This window comes from Ptychodera flava, chromosome 4 (genome assembly GCF_041260155.1).
Source record: "Ptychodera flava strain L36383 chromosome 4, AS_Pfla_20210202, whole genome shotgun sequence".
Classification (NCBI taxonomy): Eukaryota; Metazoa; Hemichordata; class Enteropneusta; family Ptychoderidae; genus Ptychodera; species Ptychodera flava.
Window position 1 is genome coordinate 29,686,782 of NC_091931.1, and position 18,204 is coordinate 29,704,985.

Below are 18,204 nucleotides of genomic sequence, written 5' to 3' on the forward strand. Positions count from 1 at the left end.
ACTTGTCACCTGTGTAACCATTGCGGCTTGCCTCATCTGGTCGGCCATCGGTAATCAAGAGGACGACTTTACCAACGTCAGGCTGTCTTGTCACCGGGCCTCTTTCATGGTACCCATCGAGAAACACGAGATCGGGTACATCTACCTTGGGGCAAACTACGAGAACGCGACGGCAAGGAGCCTCGGAGAGTGCGTCACGAAGTGCACGAAGCTCGACGCGTGCGAATCGGTGAACTTCTGGAAGCACGAGCGAATCTGCCAGATGAACGAAGGTACAGTTTCGGAAATGTCTGACTTCACTCTGTGGGACGGAGGTGTGTACAGAGAATTGGCGTCAACGCAGACGGTAAGCGTTAAAAAGGTCCCGTACGGTAGGATAATGACATTCAGATTCAATTTTCATCAGAGATTCTTATTGATTTCCATATGCATCATTTTCGTCATAATTAGACGGGAATAAAAGGTCTTCTCTATCTTAAAACATCAACCATTTGTCCAACATGGAGGAACATGTGTATGAAAACACAAGTTCGAAATGAAGTGATGTGCAAATTCATATCGATACCTGAAAACTACTCCGCCCTGTCCAAAAGTCAACGAGAGCGCAGTTATGTGTGTATACATGTACTTAGTGACTTGTCGTACTACAAGGAGGTAGTATAAACATTTTCAACAACTTTCTTGCCTATGAAATTGAATTCGTTTTCCATTTCTTAAGACATAGGCCTAACGGTAGTAACAAAAACACATCACACCACCTTCCCCTCGGATTTCCGTGTTTTAAAAAACTACATGAATGTTCAGGACTTTATGTTTCGCCTTCAGAGGACGACTGAAGACTTGTCAATAGTTTTGTTGAGTTTGTATTCCTTTGAAAGAAAGATAATTCTACAGTTCATCATCTTCTGACCGAATAGTGGATGAGGTATATGGCCAAACAAGGGCGAGGAAACGATTTTACATAATTTCTGCCCATCTACTAACATAGTAGTACATCAATCAGCTGATTATTGCTTCAAAAAACAACAAATATTATGGATGACAGTAAAGCTAGATTACAGTGGCAATTTACATGATACATACGGCGAAATATGTTGATTTTTATCTCTGATTTTGAGAAGATAGTTCGTTTTTTCTTGAAAATCAGTCGCAAAGTCCGGCGATTTTATCCTCCTTGTCCGGAGCGTAGAAATTTGTCATTCATGTATAAAATTAGGCAACTCTCGGCGTCTCGCTATAGTTCAGTTGTTGTTCACTCACATCAGAAATTGAAATCTACCAACTAAACAAGCATGTTTGTAGTTCATGGTAAGGCATTTCGTTGGAACTTATTGTATACTGTTTTCGTTGACTCCTTTCACTGCAAGTATGCAAGAGTAGGTGACGTCGACAGTTTTGTCAAGTTTCGCTTGTTGTGTTTTCTTTATCTTGTTTGTTTCAAAGGAAGGTGGTGCGTTAGGGTATAATATCGTAATATTATATAGGGCTCAGCCCTTGGTGTCGCGCCAGGGGTTAAGATTGGCAATGTTATTTGTATTGATTCATGATAAATGTAATTAATTGTTACTTCATAAACGTTTATATGACAACTATGCCCAGTTTCCCTCTGATGAAAGCATTTCACGTACGTACACGATGTCAAACCCTGCAGCAGTGCAGGTACGCCTATAGATTTTCTGTAAGGTGTAAAAATTTTGGACAAAAATTGGCAATTTTTACAATGATAACAGCCTATTGTGTTAAACAAGGGACGTATCATGCAATCATTATCATTGCAATGGTAACCGCACTGCCCAACTTCCACTTGTGCAAGCTGAAAACTATAGCGTTCCGTCTAAAAACTGGCAATTTTTGAATTTAATTATTGACACAGGGGGCGCTTTTCTAAAATTCAATCCCAGCATTCTTTGCGTATGCCACCGTTCATGTGCACGACAGTTTTCTCCCTTTATCTATATGAACGATATTTTGTATCAGCGACAAGGTGCATAATAACATTTACTGGCTAATAAAAGAGGTATATTTTATAAATGGCATGTATATAATGATAATTTGTTTCGTATTTGTTTGTTTACGAGTACTCAAAAAAAAACATGGCGGCGACCATGAAAGAAGGGTACACTTCCGGTTACTCGCATAGTATATTATGAATAAGCGCATGCGTAGTCAGTAAGCCGCTGGCGCGACTATCAAGGACTTTTTTTTGGGGGGGGGACTCTAAATGTCTTTCAACACTTTCCTGGTATACCGCTTTTCAAGACGCAGTTTTTAGCATACAGAGTCGACAAAATTGATGATTGTCTTGTTTTCAAAAATCGAAAATGTTTTTTTTTTCGCTCTAGGCTGCAATTTTGAATTTGAAATATTTGTGCAGAATTAGGGAGTATATTTATCTAATGGCAAACTATGAACGGTCTCTTGATTTTTTTACTTTATAATTCAATAAGATTTCATACAGGAAAGTTTGCAACCTTTAAAGCTTTCTGTCTCAAGAAGTTTGTTACCTTAAAAGGTACATCAAGTCTTTCGGAAGATAGTTAACCAGGCTGTAATGATGAAAGCCAAGTCATATTTGACTAATCAAAACTTACAATGGGAAGTTTGTCAGCTACTATTCAACAGAGGTTATCAGTTACTCGTCCACGATTCACTCTAAATTGTTGTAACTTTGTCCATTTCCGTTTTTTCCTTTAATATTCTATAAATACAGAAGAAATATAAAAAAGATCTTACGATTTCTCAATCTATATGTCGGTGTGTGTACGCCATAGTCGAATGTCGCTATGGCACAATCTAATCGCCCACACTTTATAAAGCGTGACAATCCAAAGCAAACCTGTTACGAAGAAATCTAATTGAAGAAAGGGCACATTATATCCTTCGCACTGACGCATAGGAGATCAATTTTATTGATCTGTTCGCGATTCGTCTTAAGCTTCCAGCACCAGAAAAATGTGTTTTCTTAGTTTTATCACCACACACGAACACATTTCCAGAGTTTACCGTTCCCTGTCATTCAAAAATCATGTCACGCTTTTTCGGATGAGCGTATGTTTGGTGTTCATGAATTTCCAAAATGTCCCTGGACGATCTTCAATAATTGATGAGCTAAAGGGTAAGCGACCATTTTATTGCAAATGTACTTTGGGCGAACAAATGAGCATGCGCCATGTCGTTATTGCAAATGTACTTTGAGCGAACAAATGAGCATGCGCCGTGTTGGATGTCTCTTGGAATTTCTGAGCTAACAACCTTATATCTAGCCATTTGCAAAAAAACATTGGATTACGCAACTTGTGATGAGCTAGATGTATGACAGCATTGTAATAATAGTACGTACGGTAGTTTGAGAGGACGCATATGTACCTGTACTAGAGGCGCAACGTATGCTGAGGCTTGCTTTCACCATAGACACTAGGGAACAAGGGTCCGATGCTTTCACCCAATCTGCATTCAGTGAAAAGGAGGATAACATGAATGGACAATTTAGGTCTTATAATCACATATATTTTGATATTTGTAAGGTATAAATATTTAAAATTATAGTAGTTGCATTGTCTGCAGTCGTCCCCCCACTTACTCAAAGATCAAGCACGTAACATATGGACGATTGTAATTTCATATTCTGATTTAAGCTTTTTGCTGTTTTACAGTACATTACAATGTTATTTTTAAATAATAATATTTAATTATTAATTATTTATATACCTTACCGTTAAATGATTATCACTTTTTATTTGTACTGGCATTAAAGGGAGACTGGGAGGTCATGATTTTGCTTGCCTTGCTTTTAGGAAAGGTTATTATTTCTTATGCAAAAGTTTGAGGGAGAGTCACCATTTTCTATTCACCAAGTTTTTGAATCGCACAAGTCCCCCAAGGTTATTCTGATCGGGTTCTAACGGCGGTAAAAGAATTTTATTACTTGAACTTTTTTGGCAAAGCTACAGAGGTGGGGAGCCATTTTTCATTATTTTCACAAATAAGCAGAGTATCTCGACAGTGACATTAGTTACTGATCACTTTGAAGTGGATTTTACAAACTGTCCACGATAATAGAGGCATTACATAATACAGGCAGCGTAAACAGAACAAATTTTTTGCATTTCCGCATGGTACTGAAAACATGCCAGTAAAAATTCCCTTGAAATAAAACAATTGCAGTATTGTCTTGCCCTCCAGGTGGTATCTAACAGTTACACTTTTCCGTTGTATTTTGACCCCATGATTTATCACGACACTGACCTGACAAACTTTACACATTGGTATCATATGTGGTATACATTAATAGCTACAATTTCCCCCCACGGCGATTTAGAGGAAAAAGTTAATTATTTCTTTGGCTAATGACACTGAACCTGACAAGCTTTAAAACACAATCGAACCTTGTACTTCTTTGCATTCAACGGAGTCGTGAGAGCTTAAATATTTACTGTCACCTTCCAATTTTGCCACTGTTACCGTGGAAAGAGAAAATCTAACCAATCATAGATTTTAAGCGACTGGCCGCTTTTAAAAAACAGCGCCCTCACATGGGCATTTTGAATACAAAGGAACGCCACTTTGACCATATATAGGCATATTTAGATTACAGGTGAATGACCATATATAGGCATATTTAGATTACAGGTGACTGTATACCTTTAATTGATTATTACCCCGTGTTTTTGATGGAAATGTCAGCATGACGTTTAATGACATATATATATATATATATATATATATATATATATATATATATATATATATATATATATATATATATATATATATATATGATACACTAATGCAATGTTTTGATTTCACTCTTTCATGGATTTTGGACAAACAATACCGCTATGTTTGTCGACACGGACGATAAACGTCGTTGTTAAATACTGTTGTACAAATTCAATTTTGTTAAACGTTTACAAATTTTGCCTGTATTGATCAGGATTCCCTGGGAGGTTCAAAGATAACCCGTACAAGAACGGAGCAACTTGCCACGAAATCTGTGACTGCAGTTCAAGGCACTACGAGTGTACATGTAGTGTGAGCTACGAAGGATAAAACTGTGAGACAGGTAAGATGGTAAACCGTCACCGTGACTGTAGGTGACTAACAAGGCCCTATTTGCAAGGATTATGAATCATATTTAGGGATGACCACATTATCTGCTTCATGAGTCTTAATAGTTAAAACCTTCACGTGTTGTCGTCGTTCTGAAGTTATTGATGGAACCTTCTCGTTGGTATTCCTGTGAACACAGATTTTCATTGTCTATATTAAAATGATCCGCCTTGGATACGACTTGCATTCCAGTGGTGGAATGTGACATCTTAATGCGCTCACAAAATTGTTCCAACTCTGTAATACAAATGGCAAGGAGTGCACAATCTGGCCTTCGTGTGCGATTAAAGAAGGAACTCAGAAAAGTTTAATTGGTCCCTGCGTTACCTACATTGTTGCGTCATCTTCAGAGCAGACGTCAATGCCTCTTTCCCAATGGTATTTTATGCTCAGGGTGAAGGAAGCTGTGTGGACTGTTGGAAAATACGACAAGTCAAAACAAAGTGAAACTGAAAAGCGTTACATCGATGGATGAATAGTCACACTTTGGACGAGGTCATGTAGATGTCAGTGCAGGACAATGTTCTCTTTAGCTGTTTTCAGTACTGAGGATGTTCCGAGTCAAAGTTCGTTTAGGATCCTGTTTTTATGCACATTTTATAAATACATTTTGCAGCAAAATGTTACTCGCCAAGGGTGCCATCCAATGCACATATCAGTGGATCTTACTTATGGCCGTAGGCCAGTGGTACTCCAGATACAGATACTCTGCAATGATTGGTACAACCTGGCTGGATCCAGTACGGTCACGTGTACTGCTGGGTCATGGAGCGCCACGCCGTCTTGTACCAGTAAGTGGACCAATAGTCTAAGACCCTTTCCGGCTACCCTACAATGCATTGCTGCCGCACTTTGAATCTCAACACACTCGCTTGAAACAAAGTTTGTTTGTTTGTTTTTTGTTTGTTTGTTTGTTTGTGTGTATGTTGTGTTGCATACATGTTGTCTCAAATTGTCCAGTAATATAGTTTATTGCAAGGAAACAAAAGTAAGTTACCTTGTGTTTTGATAAGGCGGGGAATATATTAGCCTGTACAACATCAGCCATAAATGCCATAACTTAGTCATCCTAGTGAGATAAGCACTAATCATGGAACTGGTACACAGTACAATAAATTACCCACAATTCTCTTTTATTTGTATCCTTGAAGGTTACTTTTCTTATAACTTTTTCAGTTCTGTATGCAAGCAATAATGTGCAGCATCAGAATAATTGATAAATAATATCAAGTAAAAGTATGTTTAGAAATTTCAGCAAAAGTTTCCAAATAACCATTAAACAACCATGGAAGTCACGTTTTGTAGGTACTACAAATGCCATACTTTTTAGGCAGCAAGTTATGAAGAACTGAAGGGGTCATTCTCTGAGAAAACTTAGAATGCAAATTTCTTTTGTCATTTCCATTGGAAAAAATCAATATCCTTTTGTTTCAAAAAACAGGTGCAACTGGTCTCCCTACTTTCCATCACATTATTCTGTATGGCTGAAGACACAATCAGTGGAAAATTTTACAAAAATGCTATCTCCTCTCTCAATCTTGCATAATTTTCCAAATCATTTAAAATGAGAATTGAGAAGAATGGTGTTCTTAAAAGTACGTTTTCAGAATTTTTACAACTAGTCTATGAATTTGTCTACACATGGGAGACCAGGTAGACTTCTCTGGGGAATCTCTGAGGATACAAATCGCAATGAATTATGGGAAATTTACCGTACTGTGTGGTACGGGGACTGTGGCAAAATTCTTGAGTAGGCCTTGCAACTAGCACATCCGATGTCATAAACATTTCGTCGTAATATTTTGCATGTTATTTCAAAACAAGCTCTTGTTGCTTATTATTGAGATTTTCCAGGTGAAATATCAATCCCAAATTGTTCTTAAGTTGTACACGGTCACATGCACTTTTATCAAGTTTACTAAAGTATTTGCAGCAAAATATTAAACGGAACAATCAATGTACCTTTTTTTTGTTTATTCTTCTACCTTCGATATTCAAGATACAAAGTATTAGCCTTACAAAAAACAAGACATCATATACACTAATGTAATTGTTTACGAGAGATCGATTTGTAGTAAAGATTAGACTTCAACTGTCAAGAGTAACATCAGACATGACACGTATAACAGCTAGTGTTACCATAGTGAACACTTAGCGTTTCGACATCATGTTTGGAGAAGGAAAAGGAAGTGTATTTTGAAATAGGGCCAAAAGAACGGAAAAGCACATCAAAAGTTATAAAGAAAATGGGGTTTGAAGCATCCGTCTGTTAAGTAGTCAATCCATTTCTCGTCCTGCTCTCTGAAGTTTCTTTTCTTCTAACACATGTTTTCCTCCGCTATGTGTGCAGCAGTGTTGCCGCGGGCTGCCAAAACTATAACATACCCAATTCCCAGATCACGGCCAGCAGCAACGCCGACGGGAACCACATGTCGTACCAAGGTCGTCTATGCTATCAGGGTGGAGGGTCCTGGGCTTGGTGCTCGAGGCATAATTCTGTCGGACAGTGGCTGCAGGTCGACATTGGCTCAGCCAGAATGGTTACACAGGTGGCAACGCAGGTAAGCGACTGTGGATACGGCGTCTGGTAGTTTGTCGCAACAATGAAAACACTTCACCAGTTTTAGTATTTCACCAGTTGAAACTGTGAGATACTAAATACTTGTTACTACCTTGATTTCAGTGTACTTTGACTTTTCGTTATTTAATTCGATCGAACGATAGGTTTTGAACAATGTTACCACATAATAAAGCACACGTGATAAGTGATTTACCACTATATAACATTCTCTCTCTCTCTCTCTCTCTCTCTCTCTCTCTCTCTCTCTCTCTCTCTTTCTCTCTCTCTCTCTCTCTCTCTCTCTCTCTCTCTCTCTCTCTCTCTCTCTCTCTCTCTCTCTGTAGGGACGAGGTGATGCAAACCAATGGGTCACGTCTTACAAGTTATATATACCACTATTACACTAATGGCTGGACGTACGTAAAAAGAAGACTACGGCAACGATAGGCCTAAGGTTTATAATCATAATCAAGGATAATTTACTTGGATCAATAATCCATTCCAAAAGTTTGACTTCAAAAGGAGTGAATTTTATTTCTATAACTGTAGAGGTTAGGTTAACACTTCATGAAGATCATATAATACTACAAAAAGGGCATGAAAATGTTGAGATTAAATATTTGACGATAAGATGGTCGTTCGGGACAAAAACTAGAAGATGGTCCAGGTCTGGTCTTTTTTGCTCTACACCTTACTGCCTTTACTGCTTCTTGATCAGGATTGCCGTACATGTTGTCGACCATGGATACCAACTCCACAGCCTACAGCTAGTGGCAAGCTAATAAAGTTACAAATTTTGTCACGTAATGTCATGTTTCAGGTCTTCTCCGCCAACTGGGACAGGAATACTGTAGTTTACCAAACCTTGGGAACGAAGTCATATGTTGCTCGTTATACACGGTTTGTAGTTCAAGGGTGGTACGGCCACATTTCAATGAGAGTCGAGATGTATGCTTGTACTGGATAGACATGTTGAAGCTCTGGGAGGAAGAGGCAGCCTTAACAATCACTGGAACCATTGACTGAATGCATCAGTTGAGAGTAATGCGACCATTTTGAGAACACTGTCAGGCGTCCATTTGATAGTGACTGACTTTCATTTTTTACACTGAACTTTGGATTGGATTTTATTTTGTCTCCATTCCATGAAGTAATGGAAAGGTTTTCGCATAGAAATTGTCTGTCCGTAGATTACAAGAGGAATGAAACTTAAGTAACAGATACTATTAATTTGTACTCGTATAACTTTTTTGTAACGCTCTGCTTTTGGCATCGAGCGCTGCAATTTCCAAATAAGATATCTTTATACGTTCATTAATTAATTCATATATATATATATATATATATATATATATATATATATATATATATATATATATATATATATATTATATATATATATATATATAAATATAGATGTTCTCGTGTGAAATTACAGTGCTCGATGCGGAAAGCAGAGCGTTATATATAATAACAGAAACTACTTCAAGTGCAAAGTACTAGTAATACTATCAACTCAAGTAACAGATATTATTACTTTGTTATTGAAGTAATTTGTTTTACATACATACATACATACATACATACATACATACATACATACATACATACATATATATATATATATATATATATACTATAATATGTATGCATTGATAGATATATGTGTGTGTCTGTGTATATGTGTGTGTCTGTGTGTGTCTGTTTATATATGTGTCTGCTAATAAAGTTTTAATTTTGATGTAGACGAACATCTTCTTGCAACATTACTGTATACCTAATATATCTTTATATATTATTATATATAATCCCATTAAATAATTGTTTATGTTTTTTGCCTTATCTGTCGTTTTCCGAAGATCATATGGTACTTACTTATTCAGTTGAACTTACGTTGAGGGTTTATCGCCTGGTACAACTTCCACATTGAGCCGTCCGTACGACCGGACTGGAACGCTAGCCGCGACAGCACCCTGCGCCCCCCACACACATTCCATTCTTTGGAATACCTACACAAGCTTTTGCGACTCCAAATTTCGATGCCTTCCGTGTTTCCGTGTCTGAATTAATCGCATCACCTTTTCATGAAAATGTCATGAGAGCACGGCATCGATCGCGACAGATCGATCTGTGCACGAAAGCGTCACGGCGAAGTGCAGGAAAAAGTTCCGGTTGATGACGTAGAACAAGGGTAACTCGGATTTCTTATCCTTGAAAGCTTCGTGTTCTACGTCACACAGGTGGCGAATCGGGTCAGTTCATGTAATAATATCATATAGTAGAGTGTGTTACTTTTATCAACACAATGCACTGTGTGCACTTTACAATCTTGATGTTAACAAATGAATTTTTGTTCTGACTAAAAGTGAGTTGTCAACATGTGCAGATTGTGTTGACACATTTAATACTAGGATTTTCGACGTTGTTTTGAGAACAGATCAATAAGGCGATTTTGACAGATAGAACAAAGATATTCCGTACCTATATCTTAAGTTACGGTTAAGAGAGTTCTAATTATGGTGTACCAGTTCCGCGAGATGGATGCTCGCAGAATATGAATAACCCAGTTGCTGCAACAAAAGTAAAGCTATAACTGATGTCTAACACCTCTGTTTTCAACCCTGTCAACTGCTTGTTATTTGTTCCTAAACTTTATACCAAAGTGTGTCATGTTAGGCTGGTTCAGTAGGACCGCCTGAGTTTGCAGCAGATCTTGTCGCTCCACCGAGGCACAGAGGAGACGAACTGGATCAACTTATTTGTAAATATCATTAATTATTCAAAAGTCTATGCAAAGATGGACTCCTTTGTACTACCTTTTTATTGATCACACTGTAATCTACGTCATGCAGGCGTTCTACTGTATTGCCTTCTAGTTGGACAAAGCTAGTCTTGTTATCACTTGAAGATTGCTAAGAAAGCTAGCAGTCGTTGTAATTTGCTCCGACCAAACATCCACAGCAGGTTACTGGCCATGCAAGTATGTCACTTGTTACCTGTGTAACCATTGCGGCTTGCCTCATCTGGTCGGCCATCGGTAATCAAGAGGACGACTTCACCAACGTTAGGCTGTCTTGTCACCGGGCCTCTTACATGGTACCCGTCGAGAAACACGAGATCGGGTACATCTACCTTGGGGCAAACTACGAGAATGTGACCGCGAGGAGCCTTGGAGAGTGCGTCACGAAGTGCACGAAGCTCGACGCGTGCGAATCGGTGAACTTCTGGAAGCACGAGCGAATCTGCCAGATGAACGAAGGAACAGTTGCAGAAATGTCTGAATTCACTCTGTGGGACGGAGGTGTGTACAGAGAATTGGCGTCAACGCAGACGGTAAGCGCCAAAAAGCCCTGTATGACAGGATAATGGCATTCAGATTCAATTTTAATCAGAGATTCTCATTATTTCCATATATAATTCTCGTCATAGTAGGACGAGATTAAAAATTCTTCTTTGTCTTAAAACATCAACTGCTTTTCTAAAATGGACAAAAATGTGTATGAAAAGGCAAGTTCGAAACGAAGTGAGATGCAAATCAACAACCAACAAATCCTAGCTGACAGTCAAGCAATTTACAATGTAATATATAGATTTTCTTTCAGATTTTGAGAAGGTAATTCTCTTTTTCTTGAAACTGAATCGCAAAGTCCGGTGACTTCTATATTTTTTATTGTCGCCCAGAGCATAGAAATTTGTCATCCATGGATGACATTAGGCAATCCTCAGCGTCTCGCTATAGCTCTAGCAGCCGTTCACTCACATCAGACAATGAATTTCTACAACCCAAAACAAGCATGTTGGTAGTCCATGGGCAGAGATTTCGAGTAGTTTAAATTATAGGAACGTATTATATCTATTTTCTTTGACTCCTTTCACAACAAGTATGCAAGAGTCGGTGACGTCGACAGTTTTGCCAAGTTTCGTTTGTTGTGTCTTCTTTATCTTGGTTTTTTTCAAAGGAAGGTGGTATGTTAGGGTATAATGCGTCTTAAGGGCAGTTGTTTTCCGGACTCTATTCAACACGTTTCTGGTATGCTACTTTTTCAAGACTCAGGTTTTAGCCTGCAGAGTCGATAAAGTTTGTTTAAAGTCTTATTTTCACAAATCGAAAATTTAGTTTGTTCGCTACAGTATTGTCGCTTTCATTTTGAATTTGAAATATTTGTAAAGAAATAAGGAGTTTATTTTTCTAATGCCAAACTATGAAGGGTCTCTTGATTTGTTATACTTGATCGCGGGACTTTATAATTCAATAAGATTTCACACAGGAAAGTTCACAAACTTTAAAGTTTTTTGTCTCAAGGAGTGTGTTACCTTAAAACAATGATACATCAAGTCTCTTAGAAAGTACTAGTTACCAGACTGTAACGATGAAAGCATGTCATATTCGGCTAATCAGGACGCACAATGGGAAGTTCGTCAGCTACCATTCGACATACGTAATCGTTTCCTCGTCCACGATTCGCTCTAAATATGCCGTAGCTTTGTCCATTTCCGTTTTTTCTTTAATATTCTATAAATTTATCTTTACACGAAATACCAAAAGTTCTAACGGTTTCTTAATCGATATCTCGGTGTGTAAGCAATGGTCAAATGTCTCTATTGCGCAAACTCAGTGTCCAAACTTTATGAAGCTACGAACCTGTTACGAAGAAACCTAATGGAAGAAAAGGTGCATGATGTCTTTCACACTGATGCATTCGAGATCAATTTTATTGATCTGTTAGAGATTCTTCTTAAGCATCCAACATCAGAAAAATGTGTTCTCTTAGTTTTATCAGCCAAATACCAATACATTTCCAGAGTTGACCGTTACCTTTAATTCAAAAGTCTTCAAAGACATGTCATACTTTTTTCGGGTGAGCGGATGTTTGATTTTTGCGTACTTCAAAAATGTCCTTGCACCGTCTTCAATAATTGATGAGCTGAAGGGTGATCGACCTTTATATTGCAAATATATTTTGGGTGAACAAATGAGCATGCGCCATTTTGGCCGTCTCTTGAACTTTCTGATCTTACACCGTTATATCAATCCATTTCCCAAAACATTCGCAACTGAGCAATGTAAAATAAACTACAGAAATCCTAATGATGAGCTATATGTATGACACCATCATATATAATGATATTACGTAGTTTGAAAGGACACATATGTACCTAATCTGATGTGACGTATGCTAAGCGTGACATGACGCCTTGGCTTGTTTTCACCATAGACTCTGCTACCACCCAATCAGCATTCAGTAAAAAGGAAGATAACGTGTGTAGACAAATTAGGTCTGATATTCACACCATATACTTTGAGACTGGTAAATAAATATTTAATTATATTTAAATGTTGGTTGCGTTGTCAGCCGTTGTTCTCTCACCCAATTGACGATCAAGCACGTCAGCGAACTTATGGACGATTGCACTGGACGGTGTACAGCTTTTGATTTGTTCCTCCAGTAAGTGCAGTAAGGGCCTTGACATAATGGGGGGGGGGCCTTTGCAATTTTGGGTAGGATCACGTGTTTTAGGGAGGGCTTTTACAGTTTGTGCAAGAATTTGCGGGGGGGGGGCGCTACTACTTTTCGTACAACGATTTTATGATGAAATATAATCAAAATGTCCAACATATGCCTTTTCCTCTGCAAGAAATTTCCAGTCCATCTGTTGACAAGATGTCATCAAGATGTACAATTTATTAATTTGCATTTCACAACTATGTGTCACAAAATATCCCATATCGTACTTTTATATTTGTGGGTGGCACATGTCCTTAACTTCACCAAAAATGTCACAGAACGACACCATTTCAATAGCTAGATACGGATAGATTTCAATCGGATTCGAACCCACAACATACGGCATCAGTCGCCTAGCTGAGAGGCCACAGACAGAACCACTCGGCTAAATCTCCACTCCCAAAAAAGAGTGGTTCAATAGCTAGATGTCTAGCTATCTACAACAGGAATGAAACACACCCCTCTTGACCCCTTTCGCGTCACAAGCTATCCCTTTTTTTCTGCTTTGCGGAAAAGTTGAAATTGTAATTTCATATTCTGGTTTAAGCTTATTGCTGTTTTACAATACATTATAATAATATTTTTTAAATAATCATATCTAATTATTAATAATTGTTAGAAAATAATGATTATCAATTTTATATGTGTACTATGGCATTAAATGGAGACTGAGGAGGGTCATGACTTTTCTTGCCTCACATTGGGGGAAGGTTAATATTCTTATGCAAAAGTTTGAGGAAGGGTCACCATTTTCTATGCACCCAGTTTTTGAATCGCACAAGTCCTCCCAGTTCATACTGATTGGGTTCTAGGGTCGGTTAAAGATTATTGTTACTTGAAATTTTTGGCAAAGCTACAAAGGTGGTGATCCATTTTTGTATTATTATCACGAATAAGCAGAGTCTGACTATAGTTGCATTAGTTGATCACTTTGGAGTGGATCACTTAGGAGTGGATTTTACAAACTGTCCACAATAATAGAGGCATTACATAATACATATAGCGTAACGAAGCATTTCGACATGGTCAAAGAAGAAAACAAAAACCACTAAAATATGTCAGTAAAAATTCCCTTACAATAAAACAATTGCAGTATTTTCTTTGTCATCGAGATGGGGTATAACATTTACGCCTTTTCATCGTATTTTCACCCCATGTTTTATCACGACACTGTTCTGAAACTCTTTACGCATTGGACTCGTATATAGTATATATTAGTTGCCACAATATCCAGAACAAATCCAAATTGGCTGAATGAGGAGCGACGATTTCGAGGGAAAAGTTCATTATTCTTTGGGCATGATTACATTGAGCCTGATAAGCTTTAAAACACAATAATATTTGTACACCTTTGCATTTAACGGATTCGTCAGCTTCCAACTGGTTGCCCTGTGTTTTTGATTGAAATGTCAGTATGAACGTTTAATGATATATAGATGGTACAGTAATACAATATGTGGATGTCACTTTTCCATAAATATTGCACAAGCAGTATCCTTATGTGTCGACACGGACACTTAACGTCGATGTTCAATACTGTTGTACAAATTTCAATCTTGTTAAACGTGTACAACATTTTCCTGTTTTGATCAGGATTCCCTGGGAGGCTGCAGAGATAACCCGTGCAAGAACGGAGCAACTTGCCACGAAATCTGTGACGGCAGTTCCCGGTACTACGAGTGTACATGTAGCGTGAGCTACGAAGGATACGACTGTGAGACAGGTAAGATGGTAAACCGTCACCGTGACTGTAGGTGACTTACAATGCCCTGTTTGCAAGAGTGAAGAATCACGATTATAGGGATGTCCGCATACTTTGTTTCATAAGTCATACTAGTTAAAACTATCAAGTGTTGACATCCTTCTGAAGTTTCTGGAACCTTCTCGTTCATATTCCTGTTAACACAGTCTCCCATTGTCCATTTTAAATTGACTCGCCTTGCATGCGACTTCGTGGTAGTGTGAGACGTCTAAATGCGCTCACAAAATTGTTCGAATTGTGTAATACAAATGGCAAGGAGTGCACAATCTGGCCTAACGGTGCGATCCGAGAAGGAAATCGAGAAAATTAAATTGATCTGAGCATGACCTATATAGCCGCGTCATCTTCAGAGCTGACGTCAATGCCCGCGTCAATGCCACTTTCCCAAGAGTATTTTATGCTCAGGGTGAAGGAAGCCGCGTGGACTGGTGGAAAATACGACAAGTCAAAACAAGTGAAACTGAAAAGCGTTACAGCGATGGATGAAGAGCAATAGGCTCACTTTGGACGAGGTCAAGTAGATGCCAGCACAGGACAATGTTCTCTTAAGCTGTTTTCAGTACTGAGGATGTTCCAAGAAAGTCATAGTTCGTTTAGGATCCTGTTTTTATGTAAATTTTATAAATACATTTTGCAGCAAAATGTTACTCGCCTAGTGTGCCATCCAATGCACATATCAGTGGATCTTACTCATGGCCGGTGGCCAGTGGTACTCAGATACAGATACTCTGCAACGATTGGTACAACCTGGCTGGATCCAGTACGGTCACGTGTACTGCCGGATCATGGAGCGCCACGCCGTCTTGTACCAGTAAGTGGACCAATAGACCCTTTCCCGGCGGCTACCCCACGATGCATTGCTGCCGTACTTTGAATCTCAACACGCTCGCTTGAAACAAAGTTTGTTTGTTTGCTTGCTTGTTTGTTAGTGTGTATGTGGTGTTGCATACATGTTGTCTCAAATTGTCCAGTAATATAGTTTATTGCAAGGAAACAAAAGTAAGTTACCTTGTGTTTTGATAAGGCGACGAATATATTGGCCGGTGCAACATCAGCCATAAATGCCATAAATTAGTCATTCTAGTGAAATAGGCAATAATCATGGAACTGGTACGAGGACTATAGCAGACTTCTTGAGTAGGCCTTGCAACTAGCACATCCAATGTTATAAACATTTCGTCGTAATATTTTGCATGTTATGGCAAAACAAAGCAGTGGTCGCTTATTATTGTGATTTCCAGGTGAAATATCAATCCCAAATTGTTCTTAAGTTATGCATGGTCACTTTTTGCAGCAAAATATTAAACGGAACAATAAATGTGACTTTTTGTAACATTTTTGGTTTTTGTTCTGTAAAACAATTATACGTTTGTTTACTCTGCTACCTTAGATATTCAAGATACAAAAGTATTAGCCTTACAAACACAAGGCATCATATACACTAATGGAATCGTTTACGACAGATGTATATCTGGACGAGATTGCAACTGTCAAGAATAAGCTTAACGTTGGACATCACACGTATAACGGCTTGTGTTGCCATGGTAAACACTTAGTATTTCGTTGTCATACACGACATCAGGACGAAAGGAATGAAAAAATACATCAAAAGTGATACAGTTAATGGGGTTCGAAGCATCCAACTGTTAGGTAGTCTATCCATTGCTCGTCTTGCTCTCTGTAGTTTCATTTCTTCTAACACGTTTTCCTCCGCCACAGTGTGCAGCAGTGTTGCCGCGGGCTGCCAAAACTATAACATACCCAATTCCCAGATCACGGCCAGCAGCAACTACAACGGGAACTACATGTCGTACCAAGGTCGTCTATACTATCAGGGTGGTAGGTCCTGGTCTTGGTGCTCGAGGCATAATTCTGTCGGACAGTGGCTACAGGTCGACATTGGCTCAGCCAGAATGGTTACACAGGTGGCAACGCAGGTAAGAGCGACTGTAATAACGGCATCTGGTTGTTTGTTGCAACATATGAAAACTTTCCACTATTGTAATTAAAACACTGTAAATACTTGTTACCATCTCGATTTCAGTGTGGTTTGACCTTTTGGCATTTAGTTTGATCTAAAACTAGATTTTGAACTTTTTTGACCGCACAGCACGTGTAATAAGCAATTTACCTCTCTATAGTTTGATTTTATGGCATTGGTAGACTAACAGTCTCCCTCCCTCTCTGTCTGTCTGTCTGTCTGTCTGTCTGTCTGTCTGTCTATCTCTAGGGAAGAGGCGATGCAAACCAATGGGTCACGTCTTACAAGTTATACCACTATTACCCTAATGGTTGGACTTACGTAAAAGAAGACAACGGCCATGACAAGGTCTGTCATCATGATTAAGGATAATCTACTCGAATCAATAATCCAATCCAATAGTTGGAGTTAAAATGGAGTGAATTTCATTCCTATAATTGTAGAGGTTAACTGTTTATGAAGATCATAAAATATTACAAATTGGGCATGAAAATATCGAGATTGAATATTTGATGATAAGATGGTCGTTCCGGGCAAAAGCTAGAAGATGGTCTTGTCTTTTGTGCTCTAGTACTTACTGCCTTTAAACCATCTTGATCAGGATTGCATACATGTTATCGACCATATATACCAGCTAGCGCTCCAAAGCCCAAAGCCAGTGACAAGGGATCTTTGCCGCAAAATAACGTTACTAATTTTGTCACGTAATGTCATATTTCAGGTCTTCTCCGCCAACTGGGACAGGAATACTGTAGTTTACCAAACCTTGGGAACGAAGTCATACGTTGCTCGTTATACACGGTTTGTAGTTCAAGGGTGGTACGGCCACATGTCGATGAGAGTCGAGATGTATGCTTGTACTGGATAGACATGTTGAAGCTCTGGGGAGGAAGAGGCAGCCTTAACAATCACTGGAACCATTGACTGAATGCATCCGTTGAGAGTAAAGTAATACGACCATTTGGAGAACACTGTCAGGCGTCCACTTGACAGTGACTGACTTTCACTTTGTACACTGAACTTTGGATTGGATTTTATTTTGTCTCATCCAATGAAGGAATAGAAAGGTATAAAGGTATTTACACAGAAATCGTCTACCTGTCCGTAGATTACAAGAAGCATGAAATTTAAGAAATAGATGATATTACTTTGTACTTGAATTAATTATTTGCTCTGTTTTAGCACTCTCTGCTTTTTGCATCGAGAAATGTAATTTCCAAAGAAGGGCATCTGTTATATATATATATATATATATATATATATATATATATATATATATATATAT

At 38.5% G+C, this 18,204-nt stretch overlaps 1 protein-coding gene and 1 long non-coding RNA gene across 3 annotated transcripts; both read left to right on the forward strand.

The window, feature by feature from the left end:
- The first annotated feature begins 7,465 nt into the window (after window positions 1-7,465).
- LOC139130488 (uncharacterized) lies at window positions 7,466-8,969 on the forward strand. The gene is made up of 3 exons (XR_011551877.1): window positions 7,466-7,670; window positions 8,014-8,123; window positions 8,490-8,969. It is a non-coding gene; the product is annotated as an uncharacterized lncRNA (long non-coding RNA).
- Window positions 8,970-9,930: 961 nt separating this feature from the next.
- Window positions 9,931-18,164, forward strand: LOC139131423 (lactadherin-like). Of its 2 annotated transcripts, none has more exons than XM_070697457.1 (6): window positions 9,931-11,002; window positions 14,770-14,899; window positions 15,576-15,749; window positions 16,665-16,875; window positions 17,169-17,267; window positions 17,641-17,780. In XM_070697457.1, exons 1-5 carry the CDS (start codon window positions 10,652-10,654, stop codon window positions 17,242-17,244), a joined length of 942 nt encoding a protein of 313 aa, XP_070553558.1. In that variant the 5' UTR covers window positions 9,931-10,651; the 3' UTR covers window positions 17,245-17,267; window positions 17,641-17,780. The 2 variants fall into 2 exon arrangements, with proteins under 2 accessions (XP_070553558.1, XP_070553557.1); XM_070697456.1 differs by having other exon boundaries at window positions 9,935-11,002; window positions 16,658-16,875; window positions 17,641-18,164.
- The last annotated feature ends 40 nt before the right edge of the window (window positions 18,165-18,204 follow it).

Bases quoted from the DNA above. Each gene is read 5' to 3' on its own strand.
- LOC139131423 (XM_070697456.1), top strand. From the start codon at position 10,652: ATGTCACTTGTTACCTGTGTAACCATTGCGGCTTGCCTCATCTGGTCG. The intron at 14,900-15,575 runs GTAAGATGGTAA...TACATTTTGCAG, and splicing joins AGGATACGACTGTGAGACAG to CAAAATGTTACTCGCCTAGT. The intron at 15,750-16,657 runs GTAAGTGGACCA...CCTCCGCCACAG, and splicing joins CGCCACGCCGTCTTGTACCA to TGTGCAGCAGTGTTGCCGCG.